Source organism: Bos indicus x Bos taurus, chromosome 8 (assembly GCF_003369695.1).
Source record: "Bos indicus x Bos taurus breed Angus x Brahman F1 hybrid chromosome 8, Bos_hybrid_MaternalHap_v2.0, whole genome shotgun sequence".
Classification (NCBI taxonomy): Eukaryota; Metazoa; Chordata; class Mammalia; order Artiodactyla; family Bovidae; genus Bos; species Bos indicus x Bos taurus.
Genome location: NC_040083.1, coordinates 82,574,918 through 82,593,798, shown reverse-complemented (window position 1 = coordinate 82,593,798; position 18,881 = coordinate 82,574,918). Strand labels below are relative to the sequence as shown.

The following is an 18,881-nucleotide window of genomic DNA, read 5'->3' as shown; positions in this document are numbered from 1 at the left end:
TTCAGACATAGAGCCAAGAAAGATAAAAACACAAAGTAAGAGATCAAAGTTCACAGGTTTAAAGAATCATTCTAGGGGAATTCCCTGGTGGTCCAGTGGTTAGGACTCCAATCTTTCACTACTAAGGGGCTGTGTTTATCCCTGGTTGGGGAACTAAGATTCTGCAAGCTATGCAGTGCAACTCTGTCCTCCCCCAAAAAAGAATCATTGTAGGAACACTAAAATCAGATAACCTAGTGACCAGGAGAGACACTAGAAAAAACTGAAGAGAAGCCACTGTCAAAGAAATAATCAAAGAGAATTTTCTAGAGTTCAGAAATACAAGCCTTCAGATTACACCCAGCAAAATAAATGAACAAAAACTCACATCAAGACTCAAATATCGGACTTCCCTGGTGGTACAGTAGATAAGAATCTGCCTGTCAATGCAGGGGACATGGGTTCCATCCCTCGTCCGGGAAGATTTCACGTGCTGCAGAGCAACTAAGCCCATGCATCACAACTACTGAGCCACACTCCACAGCTCTGAAGCCTGTGCATCCTGGGGTCTGCACACTGCAACTACAGAGTCCATGTGCCTAGAGTTTGTGCTCCGCAACAAAAGAAGCCACTGCAATGAGAAGCCCATGTACCACAATGAAGAGTAGCTCCTCATGCTGCAACTAGAGAAGGCCCATGCAGCAACCAAAAGACCCAGCACAACCAAAAAAAATTAATTTAATTTTTAATTAATTTGTAAAAGACTCAGATATCACTGTGAAATTTCAGATTACAACTGGTTGATTGGCATTAGACAAAATTTCAGAAATACGAAATACCAGAAAACAATGTTGAAGAACCAAAGAGCCTCTTGATGAAAGTGAAAGAGGAGAGTGAAAAAGTTGGCTTAAAGCTCAACATTCAGAAAACTAAGATCATGGCATCTGATCCCATCACTTCATGGGAAATAGATGGGGAAACTGTGGAAACAGTGTCAGACTTTATTTTTGAGGGCTCCAAAATCACTGCAGATGGTGATTGCAGCCATGAAATTAAAAGACGTTTACTCCTTGGAAGGAAAGTTATGACCAACCTAGACAGCATATTAAAGAGCAGAGACATTACTTCGTCAACACAGGTCCGTCCAGTCAAGGCTATGGTTTTTCCAGTAGTCATGTATGGATGTGAGAGTTGGACTATAAAGAAAGCTGAGCACTTAAGAATTGATGCTTTTGAACTGTGGTGTTGGAGAAGACTCTTGAGAGTCCCTTGGACTGCAAGGAGATCCAACCAGTCCATCCTAAAGGAAATCAGTCCTGAATATTCATTGGAAGGACTGATATTGAAGCTGAAACTCCAGTATTTTGACCATCTGATGTGAAGAGCTGACTCATTTGAAAAGACCGATGTTGGGAAAGATTGAAGGCAGGAGGAGAAGGGGACGACAGAGGATGAGATGGTTAGATGGCATCACCGACTCAATGGACATGAGTTTGGGTGAACTCTGGGAGGTGGTGATGGACAGGGAGGCCTGGCGTGCTGTGGTTCATGGGGTCACTAAGAGTTGGACATGACTGAGCAACTGAACTGAACTGAATACCTACAGAGATCTAAAAAGAAATTCTCTACAGTTGGCCAAAGCAATTACATGAGAGATCACATAAAAGACATTTTATGATATTCAAAAATACATAAAATTTATTTTCTATATATTCTGGCATACAAAGTTATTTGTTAAAATAGCTGACAGATAATATAGACAGATGGAGAAGGCAATGGCACCCCACTCCAGTACTCTTGCCTGGAAAATCCATGGACAGAAGAGCCTGGTAGGCTGCAATCCATGGGGTTGCTAAGAGTCGGGAACGACTGAGCGACTTCACTTTCACTTTTCATTTTCATGCATTGGAGAAGGAAATGGCAACCCACTCCAGTGTTCTGGCCTGGAGAATCCCAGGGACGGGGGAGCCTGGTGGGCTGCCGTCTCTGGGGTGGCACAGAGTCGGACACGACTGAAGCGACTTAGCAACAATATAGACAGATGACAGAAGTAGAAGAAACGGTGGATGTGTGCTAATGTTAATATCACACATTACATAACTTAGAAGGTACTGTAGAAAGTTGCTGGACTAAAAATCAAAGATTAAAGTATATTATTTAAGGCTAAAAATTAATTAATAGACAAAAAATAAAAAGAGTAAAGACTACATGGAAAATGGGGCTGCTGCTAAGCCGCTTCAGTTGTGTCCGACTCTGTGCGACCCCATAGACGGCAGCCCACCAGGCCCCGCCGTCCCTGCGATTCTCCAGGCCAGAACACTGGAGCGGGTTGCCATTTCCTTCTCCAATGCATGAAAGTGAAAAGTGAAAGTGAAGTTGCTCAGTCGTGTCCGACTCTTTGTGATCCCATGGACTGCAGCCCATCAGGCTCCTCCGTCCATGGGATTTCCCAAGCAAGAGTATTGGAGTGGGGTGCCATCGCCTTCTCTGGAAAAATGGGGAGGGGGGAGTAAAAGAAAACTAAATTTCCCTTTAACATAACACAAAGTCCAAGCTGTTGATAAACTAAAAGATAATGAAGAATTAGGATTCTGGCAAAAATAATGAACTGAGCCAGTTTGAAAGTCTTTTTTTTCAACACCTGGAAATTAAATATAAATTTTTGCAAAACGAGAAGAACAAAACAAAAACTGAGTATATCTCTTTTGAAAAATACAGCTGATGAATGTATTTATTATATTTTGTAAAGTTCTTTACGTAACAAATGTAAGGATTTAGGTAACAAACCATTCTTTGAATTCAGTCACAGGAAAACAGGAATCCAAAACTTCTCGTGCCCTGGGTGGGACACCTAACAGAGAAGTCAAAGTAAAACCACAGTAATGGAGAACTCCCACAACCAGTCTCCTAAGGATGAACAGAGGGAAGAAGAGCCCCACTGAAGATAAGCTCAAAATAAAAAATTACAAAATGTGTGAAGAAACCGTCTACCACGAGCAAGAGCCAGAGGGAAGAACAAATAGAAGGATTAGCATCCCCCCAAAATAGAAGTCAAATAGAGTAAAAATGCCATTCAAAAAGATATTTTAAAAAATGACTAAAACTACTAAACAAATAAAAGCTAGAAACCATAAAAACCAAAAAATATAGATAAATGATCAGCTAGATTTGAAAAATATACGGAAGACCTTTTTAAAAATTTGAGTATATTCCTATGCTGTACACTGTATCCACATGACTTCTTTATTTTGACCCTCTCAATCCCCTGTACCTTTTAACCCCTTCTCCCTACTCCTTCCCTTTGGGCAACCACTAGCCTGTTCTCTGTATCTGAGTCTGTTTTGCTATGTTTGTCCTTTTATTTTTTAGATATTATATGTAAGTGAAATCATATAGTACTTGTCTTTCTCACTTAGATTTATTTCACTTAGATTATACACTGTAGATTCACCCATGTTGTCACAAAGGGCAAGATTTCATCCTTTTTTATGGCTAAGTAACATTCCATTGTATACATATATATGTATATATACATAAAGTATATATATCTATGTATGTGTGTATAATCATTATCCATTTATCAATAGACACTTAGGTTGCTTCTGTGTCATAGTTATCATATATACTGCTGCAGTGAACATACATGTATCTATTCAAATTAGTGTTTTTCATTTTCTTCAGATAAATGACCAAAAGTGAAATTGCTAGATTGTATGACAGTTGTACTTTTAATTTTTTGAGGAACCTCCATACTGGTTTTCATAGTGACTGTATTAGCTTAGATTCCCACCAACAGTGCAGAATGGTTGCCTTTTCCCCATATCCTCAACAACACCTGTTATCTGTTTTGTTTTTTTGGTAAAAGTTACCCTGACAGGTGTGAGGTGCTATCTTTCTGGTTTGATCTGCATTTCCCTGATGATTAGTCATGTTGAGCACCTCATCATGGGCCTGTTGGCCATCTGTATGTCTTCTTTGGAAATATATCTATTTGGGACCTCTGCTGATTTCTTAAGGTTATTTGGCTTTTTTATATTGAGTTTTATGATTTCCTTATATATTTTGGATATTAACCCCTTATTGAACATACCATTTACAGTACCTTCTCCCATTCAGTAGGCTGTCTTTTTCTTTTGTTGATAGTTTTCTCCACTGTGCCAAAGCTCTTTAGTTTGATGTAGTTACATGTTTATTTTTGTTCTTACTGTTCTTGCCCAGAAAGATTCAAAAACATTACAAAGATCAATGCCAAAGAGCTCACTGCTTATATTTTCTTCTAGGAGTTTTATGGTTTTAGGTCTAACATTAAATGTTTAATCCACATTGCATTTATTTTTGTATCTGGCATTAGGAGAGAGTCTACTTTCACTCTCTTACATCTATCTGTCCAATTTTGCCAACATCACTTATTGAAAAGACTTTTTCCAGCGTCCGAGGTCAGGGGCGGTGATGAGAGGAGTTACCCCACGTCCGAGGCCAGGGGCAGTGGGTGGGAGGAGCTACCCCACGCCCCCACGCCCAAGGCCAGGGGCGGCGGCCGGGAGGAGCAATCCCACGTCCAAGGAGCCACGGCTGTGCGGGCGCAGGAGGGCCTAGAGGAGCTATCCCACGTTGAAGGTCAGGAAGGGCGGCGATGAGGAGATACCCCTCGTCCAAGGTAAGGAGCACTGGCTGTGCTTTGCTGGAGCAGCCGTGAAGAGATACCCCACGCCCAAGGTAAGAGAAACCCAAGTAAGACAGTAGGTGTTGCAAGAGGGCATCAGAGGGCAAACACACTGAAACCATACTCACAGAAAACTAGTCAGTCTAATCACACTAGGACCACAGCCTTGTCTAACTCAATGAAACTAAGCCATGCCTGTGGGGCAACCCAAGATCAGCGGGTCATGGTGGAGAGATCTGACAGAATGTAGCCCACTGGAGAAGGGAATGGCAAACCACTTCAGTATTCTTGCCTTGAGAACTCCATGAAAAGTATGAAAAGGCAAAATGATAGGATATTGAAAGAGAAACTCCCCAGGTCAGTAGGTGCCCAATATGCTACGGGAGATCAGTGGAGAAATAACTCCAGAAAGAATGAAGGGATGGAGCCAAAGCAAAAACAATATCCAGCTGTGGATGTGACTGGTGATAGAAGCAAGGTCCGATGCTGTAAAGAGCAATATTGCATAGGAACCTGGAATGTCAGGTCCATGAATCAAGGCAAATTGGAAGTGGTCAAACAAGAGATGGCGAGAGTGAATGTTGACATTCTAGGAATCAGTGAACTGAAATGGACTGGAATGGGTGAATTTAACTCAGATGACCATTATATCTACTACTGCGGGCAGGAGTCCCTCAGAAAAATTGGAGTGACCATCATGGTCAACAAGAGAGTCCAAAATGCAGTACTTGGATGCAATCTCAAAAACGACAGAATGATCTCTGTTCGTTTCCAAGGCAAACCATTCAATATCACAGTAATCCAAGTCTATGCCCTAACCAGTAACGCTGAAGAAGCTGAAGTTGAACGGTTCTATGAAGACCTACAAGACCTTTTAGAACTAACACCCAAAAAAGATGTCCTTTTCATTATAGGGGACTGGAATGCAAAAGTAGGAAGTCTAGAAAACCCTGGAGCAACAGGCAAATTTGGCCTTGGAATACGGAATGAAGCAGGGCAAAGACTAATAGAGTTTTGCCAAGAAAATGCACTGGTCATAACAAACACCCTCTTCCAACAACACAAGAAAAGACTCTATACATGGACTTCACCAGATGGTCAACACCAAAATCAGATTGATTATATTCTTTGCAGCCAAAGATGGAGAAGCTCTATACAGTCAGCAAAAACAAGACCAGGAGCTGACTGTGGCTCAGATCATGAACTCCTTATTGCCAAATTCAGACTTAAATTGAAGAAAGTAGGGAAAACCACTAGACTATTCAGGTATGACCTAAATCAAATCCCTTCTGATTATACAGTGGAAGTGAGAAATAGATTTAAGGGCCTAGATCTGATAGATAGAGTGCCTGATGAACTATGGAATGAGGTTCCAATGACATTGTACAGGAGACAGGGATCAAGACCATCCCCATGGAAAAAGAAATGCAAAAAAGCAAAATGGCTGTCTGGGGAGGCCTTACAAATAGCTGTGAAAAGAAGAGAAGTGAAAAGCAAGGAGAAAAGGAAAGATATAAACATGTGAATGCAGAGTTCCAAAGAACAGCAAGAAGAGATAAGAAAGCCTTCTTCAGCGATCAATGCAAAGAAATAGAGGAAAACAACAGAATGGGAAAGACTAGAGATCTCTTCAAGAAAATCAGAGGTACCAAAGGAACATTTCATGCAAAGATGGGCTCGATAAAGGACAGAAATGGTATGGACCTAACAGAAGCACAAGATATTAAGAAGAGATGGCAAGAATACACAGAAGAAATGTACAAAAAAGATCTTCACAACCCAGATAATCACGATGGTGTGATCACTGACCTAGAGCCAGACATCCTGGAATGTGAAGTCAAGTGGGCCTTAGAAAGCATCACTACGAACAAAGCTAGTGGAGGTGATGGAATTCCAGTTGAGCTATTCCAAATCCTGAAAGATGATGCTGTGAAAGTGCTGCACTCAATATGCCAGCAAATTTGGAAAACTCAGCAGTGGCCACAGGACTGGAAAAGGTCAGTTTTCATTCCAATCCCAAAGAAAGGCAATGCCAAAGAATGCTCAAACTACCGCACAATTGCACTCATCTCACACGCTAGTAAAGTAATGCTCAAAATTCTCCAAGCCAGGCTTCAGCAATACATGAACTGTGAACTTCCTGATGTTCAAGCTGGTTTTAGAAAAGGCAGAGGAACCAGAGATCAAATTGCCAACATCTGCTGGATCATGGAAAAAGCAAGAGAGTTCCAGAAAAGCATCTATTTCTGCTTTATTGACTATGCCAAAGCCTTTGACGGTGTGGATCACAATAAACTGTGGAAAATTCTGAAAGAGATGGGAATACCAGACCACCTGATCTGCCTCTTGAGAAATTTGTATGCAGGTCAGGAAGCAACAGTTAGAACTGGACAGGGAACAACAGACTGTTCCAAATAGGAAAGGGAGTTCGTCAAGGCTGTATATTGTCACCCTGTTTATTTAACTTATATGCAGAGTACATCATGAGAAACGCTGGACTGGAAGAAACACAAACTGGAATCAAGACTGCCGGGAGAAATATCAATCACCTCAGATATGCAGATGACACCACCCTTATGGCACAAAGTGAAGAGGAACTAAAAAGCCTCTTGATGAAAGTGAAAGTGGAGAGTGAAACAGTTGGCTTAAAGCTCAACATTCAGAAAACAAAGATCATGGCATCTGGTCCCACCACTTCATGGGAAATAGATGGGGAAACAGTGTCAAGAGTTTATTTTTCTGGGGTCCAAAATCACTACAGATGGTGACTGCAGCCATGAAATTAAAAGACACTTACTCCTTGGAAGGAAAGTTATGACCAACATAGATAGCATATTCAAAAGCAGAGACATTACTTTGCCAACAAAGGTTTGTCTAGTCAAGGCTATGGTTTTTTCTGTGGTCATGTATGGATGTGAGACTTGGACTGTGAAGAAGGCTGAGTGCCAAAGAATTGATGCTTTTGAACTGTGGTGCTGGAGAAGACTCTTGAGAGTCCCTTGGACTGCAAGAGATCCAACCAGTCCATTCTGAAGGAGATCAGCCCTGGGATTTCTTTGGAAGGAATGATGCTAAAGCTGAAACTCCAGTACTTTGGCCACCTCATGAAAAGAGTTGACTCATTGGAAAAGACTCTGATGCTGGGAGGGATTGGGGGCAAGGGGAGAAGGGGATGACAGAGGATGAGATGGCTGGATGGCATCACTGACTCGATGGACGTGAGTCTGAGTGAACTCCGGGAGTTGGTGATGGACAGGGAAGCCTGGCGTGCTGCGATTCATGGGGTCGCAAAGAGTCAGAAACGACTGAGTGACTGATCTGATCTGATCTGATCTGAATATTCTGGCTGCTTTATGATAGATTAGTTGACCATATAAATGTGGGTTTATTTATGGGCTCTGTATTCTATTTCACGATCCATGTGTCTGGTTTCGTACCAGTACCATACTTTTTGACTATTAGGGCTTTGTATACCACACAAATTTGATTCTGAAATCAGGAAGCAAGACGAACTCTAGCCTTGTACATTCTCAACCTCTCTTTGGCTATCTGGGGTCTTCTGTGGTTCCATACAAATTTTGGGACTATCTGTTCTGTGAAAAATGCAATGGGTATTTTGACAGTGATTGTACTGAACATGAAGATTACTTTGGGCTATATGGACATTTTAACAATGTTAATTCTTTCATTAGTGTGGTGTACTTTTCCATTTATTAGTGTTCAATTTCTATTTGTGTTATAGTTTTCAGTGAATATGTGATTTACCTTCTTGGTTAAATTATTTCTAACCATTTTACCCCGGAGAAGGCAATGGCAACCCACTCCAGTACTCTTGCCTGGAAAATCCCATGGACGGAGGAGCCTGGTGGGCTGCAGTCCATGGGGTCGCTAAGAGTTGGACACGACTGAGCAACTTCAGTTCCACTTTTCACTTTCCTGCATTGGAGACAGAAATGGCAACCCACTCCAGTGTTCTTGCCTGGAGAATCCCAGGGACGGGGGAGCCTGGTGGGCTGCTGTCTATGGGGTCGCACAGAGTCGGACACGACTGAAGTGACTTAGCAGCAGCAGCAGCAACTATTTTATTCTTTCTGATGTAGTTGTAAAAGAAATTGTTTACTTAATTTCTCTGGTAGCATATTATTTGTGTATAGAAATGCAGCAGACTTCTGTGTGATAATACTGTCTCCTGCAACCTTGTTGTTGTTTAGTTTCTAAGTCATGTCCAACTCTTTGCAACCCCATGGACTGTAAACTCACCGGGCTCCTCTGTGCATGGGATTTTCCAGGCAAGAATACTGGAGTGGGTTGCTATTTCCTCCCTCAGGGGATTTTCTCAACCCCGGGATCCAACCTGCATCTCCTGCTTGGCAGGCAGATTCTTTACCTCTGAGCCACCAGGGAAGCATTCTGCAACTTTACTGAATTCATTTATTAGTTCTTATAGTTTTCTGGTAGTCTCTTCAGGGTTTTCTATATATAGAATCATGATATCTGCAAATAGCGACAGTTTTGCTTCTTCTGTTCCTATTTGGATGCCTTTTATTTATTTTTCTTACCCGATTACTGTGGCCAGGAATCACTGCACCATGTTGAATACAACTGGTAAGAGTGGGTGTCCTTGTTTTGTTCCTAACCTTAGAGGAAAAGTTTTAAGCTTTTTACCACTGAGTATATTATTGGCTGTCGGTTTTTCATATATGGCCTTTATTATGTTACATTCCCTCTATAACTACTTTATTGAAGGTTTTTATGATAAACAGACATTGAATTTTGTCAAAATCTTTTTCTGCATCTATTGAGTTGATCATACGATTTTTCTTCTTCAATGTGTTAATGTGATCTATCGCATTGATTGATTTGTGGGTATTGACTCCTACTTGCATCCCTGGGATAAATCTTACTTCATCATGGTGTTTAATCCTTTCAACTATTATTGAATTCCATGTGCTAATATGTGTTGAAGATTTTTAGATCTCATCAGGTATCACTGCCTTGTGATTTTCTTTTTTGTGTGATACCTTTGTCTGGTTTTGGTATCAGGGTTAATGCTGGCCTTGTAAAATGAGTTTGAAAGTGTTTCTTTTGCTTCAATATTTTTGGAATAGTTGGACAAGACTAGGGATTATCTGTTCTTTGTTTGGCCAAGCCACTTGACTTATGGGATCTTAGTTCCCCAACCAGAGATCAAGCCTGGGCCCCCTGTGGTGGAAGCATGAAGTCCTAACCACTGGACATCCAGGAAAATCCCAACTGGTTCCTTAAATACTTGATAGAATTCCTCTGTGAAGCCATCTGATTCTGGACTTTTGTTTGTTAAGAGTTTTTTGACTACTGATTCAATTTCATTATAGCAATCAGTCAGTTCAGATATTTTATTTCTTCCTGAATCAGTCTTTGAAGACTGTATGTTTCTAGGAATTTACACATTTTTTTCCAGGTTGTCCAATCTGTTGGCACATAATTGTCTACAGCAGTTTCTTATGAGTGTTTGTATTTCTGTGATATTGGTTGTAACTTCTCTTTTATCTCTGATTTTATTGATAGGTGTATGCTGCTGTTCAGTTGCCCAGCTGTGTCTGACTCTTTGTGAACCCATGGATTGCAGCATGCCAGACTTCCCTGTCCCTCACTATCTCCCAAAGTTTGCCCAAGTTTCTGTCCATTGCATTGTTGATGCCATCCAGCCATCTTATCCTCTGACACCCTCTTCTCCTTCTGCCCTCAATCTTTCCCAGCATCAGGGACTTTTCCAATGAGCGAGCTATTAGCATCAGGTGACCAGAATACTGCAGCATCAACTTCAGCATCAGCCCTTCCAATGAGTATTCGGGGTTGATTTCCTTTAAGATTGACTGGTTTGATCTCTTTGTTGTCCAAGGGACTCTCAGGAGTCTTCTCTAGCACCACAGTTCAAAGGCATCAATTCTTTGGCATTCTGCCTTTTTGGTACAGTTCTTACAAGTGTATGTGACCACTGGGAAGACCATAGACTTGACTATAGGGACTCTTGTCAGCTGAGTAATGTCTCTGCTTTTCAACACACTGTCTAGGTTTGTCATAGCTTTCCTGAAAAGAAGCAATTGTCTTCTGATTTCATGGCTGCGTCACCATCTGCAGTGATTTTAGAGACCAAGAAGAGGAAATCTGTCACTGCTTCCACCTTTTCCCTTCTATTTGCCATGAAGTAATGGAGCCAGATACCATGATCTTAGCTTTTTTAATAATTAGTTTTAAGCCAGATTTTTCACTCTCCACCTTCACTCTCCTCAAGAGGCTCTTTAGTTCCTCTTCACTTTCTGCCATTAGTGTGATATCATCTGCATATCTGAGGTTGTTGATGTCTCCTGCCTATCTTGATTCTAGCTTAACTCATCCAGTCAGGTATTTCTCATGGTGTGCTCAGTTTATAGTTTAAATAAACAGGGTGACAGCAGACAGCCCTGTGGTATTCCTTTCTCAATCCTGAACCAATTGTTCCCTACAGGGTTCTAACTGTTGCTTCCTGACCCACATACAGGTTTCTCAAGAGAGAGGTAAGATGGTCTGGTACTCCCACCTCTTTAAGAACTTTTCACAGTTTGTTATGATCCACATAGTCAAAGGCTTTAGCGCAGTCAATGAAACAGAGGTAGATATTTTCCTGATATTCGCTTGCTTTCTCCATGATCCAGCAAATGTTGGCAACCTGATCTCTGGCTCTTCTGCCTTTTCAAAACCCAGCTTGAACATCTGGAAGTTCTTGGCTCACGTAATGCTACCATGAAAGTGTTAAATTAGGGCCTTACTAGCATAGCATGGGAGATGAGTGCAACTGTCAAATGGTTCAAAGATTGTTTAATACTACTATAGGTGTATACTTACTGACACTGACATTTTGTTAACTGCTTGCTTTTGTAATACTTTTTTGCTCTTCTTTTAGTCTCTTCCCTTGTGGTATGATAACTTTCTTTAGTATTATGTTTGGGTTCCTTTCCCTTTTATTTTTCTGTATCTATTGCAAATTTTTGGTTTATGATTACCATGAGGTTCATATATACTGACATGTGTGTGTATATATACATATGTATATATACATACACATATACATATATACACACACACACACACACACATGCTGTTTTTATTTTTCAGTCACCCAGTCTTGTCTGAATCTTTGAGACCCCACGGACTACAGCACACCACCGCTCTGTCCCATACCATCTCTCAAAATTTGCCCAAGTTCATATCCATTGCATTGGTGATGCTATCCAGCCATCTCATCCTCAGATGCCCTCTTCTCCTTTTGCCCTCAATCTTTTCCAGCATCAGGGACTTTTCCAATCTGAGTCAGCTCTTTGCATGAGATGACCAAAATACTGGAGCTTCAGCTTCAGCATCAGTCTTTCCAATGAGTATTCAGGGTTGATTTCCCTTAAGATTGACCAGTTTGATCTCATTGCTGTCCATGGGACTTTCAGGAGTCTTCTCCTATACCATAATTCAAAGGCATCAATTCTTTGGCATTCTGCCTTATTTATGGTCCAGCTCAATATATACACACATACATATATGTATACTTACATATACATTTATATACACAATTTTATATATGTATATACACACACATTATATAAATCTGTTTTTAAATGACAGTTGCTTAAGTTCGAATGCTTTTAAGCATTACATTTTTATTCCCCCACCCCATGTTTTATGTTCTGAATACCATATTTTATATCTTTCTATTTTTTGTATCACGTAACTACTTAATGCAGTTGTAGTTATTTTTACAACTTTTCCTTTTCAAAAAAATTGAAGCATATTTGATTCAGAATGTTGTGTTAGTTTCTGATGTATAGTAAAGTGATTCAGTTACATTGTTTTTCAGATTCTTTTTCATTTTAAATATTGAAGATAGTTCTGCAACTTCTGTCTTTTAATCTTCATTCTAACCCTTTTTAAGGGTTTGAACTGCTACCTTTACTATATATTTGTCTTTATTAGTGAGTTTTTTTTCTTTCATATATTTTGTTATTTCTGGTTATGGCCTTTTCCTTTCACTTGAAGAAGATCCTTTCACATTTGTTATAGGATCCATTTTGTGATGATGAACTTTTAGCTTCTGCTTGTGTGGTAAACTTCTTCTCTCCTTCAATTCTGAATGATAACCTTGCTGGTAAAGTATTCTTGGCCATAAGTTTTTTTTTTCATTTCAGTACTTTAAATATAATGTGTTACTCCCTCCTGTCCTATAAAGTTTTGCTGAAAAATCAGCTGACAGGACTTCTAAACACAAAAAATAGATTTTAAAATTAAAATTCAATGGACAGATTAAATAGCAATTTGCAATATAGCTGAAGTGATAATTAGGAACTTTATGGCAGAGCTTATCAAATTAGACTACAGGTGAGCAGAACAGGAATGAAAGATAATTGGTTGTCATGATAAATTCTGTACTATTTGAACTGTTGTTGAAGATATTTATTACCTTTAAAACATTATTTAAAAATTAAGAATGCTTATATGTGTTTGATAAAACTTAGCTGAAGACAGTGTTCTATGTCATTTAATACTGAGTATCTAAGGACTCATGTGTGAAATTCCTCTTGAATTCATTCACAAGTAAATGGAAATCTAGAGCTTCTCAGGCCTTAGCTGTAAGAATTCAAGAATAATTTTAGTCCTCAGCAGTTAAGTAGTTCACTCACCACATATATTTGATTTCTCACTGTAATTTTTCTGTTTTTGGCCATGCTGTATAACTTGTGCGACCTTAGTTCCTTTACCGGTGACTGAACCTATCCCACGGCAGTAAAAGCACTAAGTCCTAATCACAGGACCTCTAGGGAATTTCCAAAGCAATTTTTTTTTTTTACTCACTTTTTCCCTCTTTGTATTTTATGTTTTTTTTTTTAAAGTCCCTTGAGATTAATTTCAAAAATATACAAACAGCTTATAAAGCTCAATATCAAGAACAACAACTAACAATCCAATCAAAAAAATGGGCAGAAGACCTAAACAGACATTTCTTCAAAGAAGACATACAGATGGCCAACAGGCACATAAAAAAATGTGTAAAATCACTAATTATTAGATAAATGCAAATCAAAACTACAATGAGGTATCTATCACTTTACTCCATTCAGAATGGCCCTCATCAAAAAGTCTACAAATAATAAATGCTGGAGAGAGAAAAGGGAACCCTCCTACACTGTTGGTGGGAATGTAAACTGGTATAATCATGATGAAAAACAGTATAACTACCATATGATCCTACAATTCCACTCCTGGGCATATATCTGGAGAAAACTATTATTGGAAAAGATACATCCATCCCAGTGTTCACTGCAGGACTATCTATAAGAGCCAAGACATGGAAGTAACTTAAATGTCCATCCACAGATGAATGGATAAATTCACATATATACAATGCAGCAACATGAATGGACTTTGAGGTTATCTTACTAAGTAAAGTAAGCCAGATAAAGATAAATATCATATGATATCGCTTATACGTGGAATTAAAAAAAAGATACAAATGAACTCATATTTAAAACAGAAAAAGACTCACAGATCAAGGGAGGGGAGGGATATGTTAGGAGGATGGGATTAACATATATACACTACTATAGAGAAGACAGATAACCAACAAGAACCTAGGTATACCATAGAGAACTATACTCAGTATTTTGCAGTAACATAAAAGGGAAAAGAACCTGAAAAATAATATAGGTTATTGAATCTTTCTGCTGTACACCTGAAACTTACATGACATTGTAAGTCAACTATACTACAATCTTGAATAAATAAATAAATAAATAAACGTCCTTTGAAATTCTTTTTCAAAGACAGTGGGAGTATATCTATAAAATACTTATTATATTAGATGTTAAAAAGTTACAGATTTGTCACCCCTGCCAAAAGAGACTAATCTTCTCAGGTGTTTATATCAACTTAAATTTTTTCTAAAGTACGTGTATGTCTTTAAAAGTTCACTGAGATTCATAAACAGGTGTTAGAACTGATTTAGCTTTATAAAACCTATAAATGTTCAGCTGCTCTCCTTGAGACCAGGTAGAGACAGAGGAGGGAAACTCCTGGTCCATTAAGCCTTCCTTATGGGTTCTCAAGGGTTCCTTGACCACAGTTTGAAAATCACTGACACGTGACTCTCAACTATTCAATTAATAACTTGATTATTCAACTAAGTCTGACTGCTGTAACTACAACACACAAGTCAAAAAACTATAGAATATTTCAATGAAGAAGCAGCCACTTTTCGGATATTTTAAAAAATAAAGCCAGACATATAAAGAGGATGAGAATAATGGAACTGACAGAGAAGTTTAGATAAAACTCAATATTGTTATCCCAGTCAACATTAATAGCATTTTTGTTGCTTCTCCTTAAAGCTAAATGAAACACAGCAATAGAAGCATAATCACTGAAAACCCAGTAACAGTTTAAGGATTATCTTAACTCTTAAGAGCAATTAGATAGAAATCAAGTTATAAAATTTTATTTTCTTACATTGTAGAGACAAGGCAAATGTTTACATCTTGAGTACTGTTGAATTCTTTCACAATCTTGATTCTTTCCTCTGATTTTGTACTTCCATCAAGTCGTCGGTAATCCAGTCCAGATGCCATACAGTACTGCTGCAGCACATCAAGCAACTAGAGGAGAGATACAGAGACATGCAAAGATAAACTCATGGTTTAATAAGTGTCATACCATTATACAGATGAGCTGTACTAAGTATTAATATCTCTGTTCACAGTTTCTTTCTTACAATTACAAGGGCAACAAATATTTTTCTAATTTCTGACTCATACATCTTCCTACTATTATACTGAAACTGACTTTAACATTCGGCAACCTTTGTGTTAAAAAAAGAAAAATTAATCTTTCAAGGGAAAAAACCCGATCTTTAGCTTTCTAAACCAAAAAAAAAAAAAAAAAGGAATAAAAAGAAAAGTATTGGCCAACTCATTTATCTAATTATATTCATTATTTTTGCTATAGTCCACATTCTAAAATATCTTAAATATCTTAAAAGAACATTTTAATTATTAACAAAAACATCTAAGTAGAGAATTAGAAATCTATCTTTATGTTTCCTATTTCATAATAAGTAATTCTGATATCGGAGAAGGCAATGGAGATTTAAATATCTGTTTTAAAAGTTGTTTACCTCATTACCATTTCCTACAGAAATTATTAAGAAGCAGAAGATACTAGGAAGAGGTGGTAAGAATATACAGAAGAACTATACAAAAGTTCTTCATGACCCAGATAATCACGATGGTATGATCACTCACGTAGAGCCAGACATCCTAGAATGTGAAGTCAAGTGGGTCTTAAGAAGCATCACTACGAACAAAGCTAGTGGAGGTGATGGAATTCCAGTTGAGCTATTCCAAATCCTGAAAGATGATGCTGTGAAAGTGCTGCACTCAATATGCCAGCAAATTTGGAAAACTTAGCAGTGGCGACAGGACTGGAAAAGGTCAGTTTTCATTCCAATCCCAAAGAAAGGCAATGCCAAAGAATGCTCAAACTACAGCACAATTGCACTCATCTCACATGCTGACAAAATAATACACAAAATTCTCCAAGCCAGGCTTCAGCAATATGTGAACTGTGAACTTCCAGATGTTCAAGATGGATTTAGAAAAGGCAGAGGAACCAGAGATCAAATTGCCAACATTCGCAGGATCATCGAAAAAGCAAGAGAGTTCCAGAAAAACATCTACTTCTGCTTTATTGACTATGTCAAAGCCTTGCCTGTGTGGATCACAACAAACTGTAGAAATTTCTTAAAGAGATGGAAACACCAGACCACCTGACCTGCCTCCTGAGAAATCAGTATGCAGGTCAAGAGGCAACAGTCAGAAATGGACATGGAACCACAGACTGGTTCCAAATAGGGAAAAGGAGGACATCAAGGCTGAATATTGTTACCCTGCTTATTTAACTTATATGCAGAGTACATCATGAGAAATGCTGGACTGGACGAAGCACAAGCTGGAATCAAGACTGCTGGGAGAAATATCAATAACCTCAGATATGCAGATGACACCACCCTTATGGCAGAAAGTGAAGAAAAACTAAAGAGCCCCTTGATGAAAGTGAAAGAGGAGAGTGAAAAAGTTCGCTTAAAGCTCAACATTCAGAAAACAAAGATCATGGCATCTGGTCCTATCACTTGATGGGAAACAGTGACAGACTTTATTTTTTGGACTCCAAAATCACTGCAGATGGTGACCGCAGTCATGAAATTAAAAGATGCTTGCTCCCTGCAAGATAAGTTATAACCAACCTAGACAGCATACTAAAAAGCAGAGACATTACTTTGCCAACAAAGGTCCATCTAGTCAAAGCTATGGTTTTCCCAGTAGTCATGTAGGGATGTGAGAGTTGGACTATAAAGAAAGCTGAGCGCCAAAGAATTGATGCTTTTGAACTGTGATGTTGGAGAAGATTGTTGAGAGTCTCTTGGACAGCAAGGAGATCCAACCAGTCCATCCTAAAGGAAATCAGTCCTGAGTATTCACTGGAAGGACTGATGCTGAAGCTGAAACTCCAATATTCTGGCCACCGGATGCAAAGAACTTACTCAATTGAAGAGACTCTGATGCTGGGAATGATTGAAGGTGGGAGGAGAAGGGGATGGTTGGATGGCATCACCAACTCAATGGACAGGAGCTTGAGTAAGCTCCAGGAGTTGGTGATGGATAGGGAAGCCTGGCATGCTGCAGTCCATGGGGTCGGAAAGAGTTGGACATGACTGAGTGAGTAAACTGAACTGAACTGAACTGACGGAAGATACGTAAGTAGTAAATGTGGCTGGATGCTTTTTTTACCTCTTTAAGATACAGAGATCTCTTTATAGACTTTTAAGCCTCAGGAACTAGACCTGAGTCAATCAAAAATATGCTCCAGACAAAACTCACCTTGGTGGAAAAGGAGAAAAGAAGAACTTTATCTTTGTTTTTCCTGCAATGATTTAAAAGCTGCTGAAGAACCTGGAAGAGAACCACAAGAACATCAGTGAACCAGTTTCACTAAAAAGTATACTTTATATACATACACATTACTTAAGAATTTTTTTAAAAATTATTTTATACAATATAATCTGAGTAATCTTTGATAATTCCCTTCATTTTTTCCAAGTTTAAAGTATTAGATATTACATGAAATTCATCATCATATTATTAAAAATGAGGTAAATTAAATTACTCAAGGACTTAGTTCATCTCATCTGGATTAATAAAAAGGAAGCATTTTAGATTATGAGATGCATTTAAATGGATTAATTTAATTTCCAAAAACACTTTTTTATACTTACAGTATGTTCAGAAACTAAATTACAGAACAGTATTTCTTTTAGGACTTGGGCCTAGATATCCATCTAATATCAAGAAGACTAGAGATATCAAGGGAATATTTCATGCAAGGATGGGCACAATGAAGGACAGAAATGGAATGGACCTAACAGAAGCAGAAGAGATTAAGAAAAGGTGTACACAGAAGGACTGTACAAAAAAGGTCTTAATGACCCAGATAACCGCAATGGTGCAGACACTTACCTAGAGCCAGACACCCTGGAGTGTTAAGTCAAGTGAGCCTTAGGAAGCATTACTAATTACTATGAATAAAGCTAGTGGAGGTAACAGAACTGCAGCTGAGTTATTTATAATCCTAAAAGACAATGCTGTTAAAGTGCTGTACTCAATATGTCAGCAAATTTGGAATACTCAGCAGTGGCACAGGACTTCTGCCTCATTGACTAGGCTAAGGCCTTTGACTCTGTGGATCAGTAGAAACTATAGAAAATTCTTAAGGAGATGGGAGTACCATACCATCTTATCTGCCTCCTGAGAAACCTGTATGTGGTTCAAGATGTAATAGGCAGAACAAGACATGGAACAATTGACTGATTCAGTATTGAGAAAGGCGTTAAGACAAGGCTGTATATTGTTACACTGCTTATTTAACTTCTGTGCAGAGTATATCATGCGAAATGCTGGGCTAGACGAAGCCCAAGTTGGAATCAAGATTGCCGGGAGAAATATCAACAACCTCAAATATATATATTGTACCATTCTAATGGTGTAAAGTGAAGAGGAACCAAAGAGCCTCTTGATGAGAGTGAAGAGGAGAGTGAAAAAGCTGGCTTGAAACTCAACATTAATAAAAACTAAGATCATGGCTTAGTTGGGGCTTCCCTGGTTGGCTCAGAGGGTACAGCGTCTGC

At 38.9% G+C, this 18,881-nt stretch overlaps 1 protein-coding gene across 3 annotated transcripts in view; it reads right to left on the bottom strand.

Annotated features, from left to right (window-relative positions):
* Nucleotides 1-18,881, bottom strand: part of ERCC6L2 (ERCC excision repair 6 like 2) — a 150,070-nt gene that overhangs the window by 81,179 nt on the left and 50,010 nt on the right. For all 3 annotated transcript variants that reach the window (XM_027550233.1, XM_027550232.1, XM_027550234.1), the window contains 2 exons: nucleotides 17,578-17,649; nucleotides 15,152-15,297 (listed from right to left, as the gene is read on the bottom strand). In XM_027550233.1, coding sequence (XP_027406034.1) covers nucleotides 15,152-15,297; nucleotides 17,578-17,649 — 218 coding nt within the window. The remainder of the gene's footprint in view (nucleotides 1-15,151; nucleotides 15,298-17,577; nucleotides 17,650-18,881) is intronic.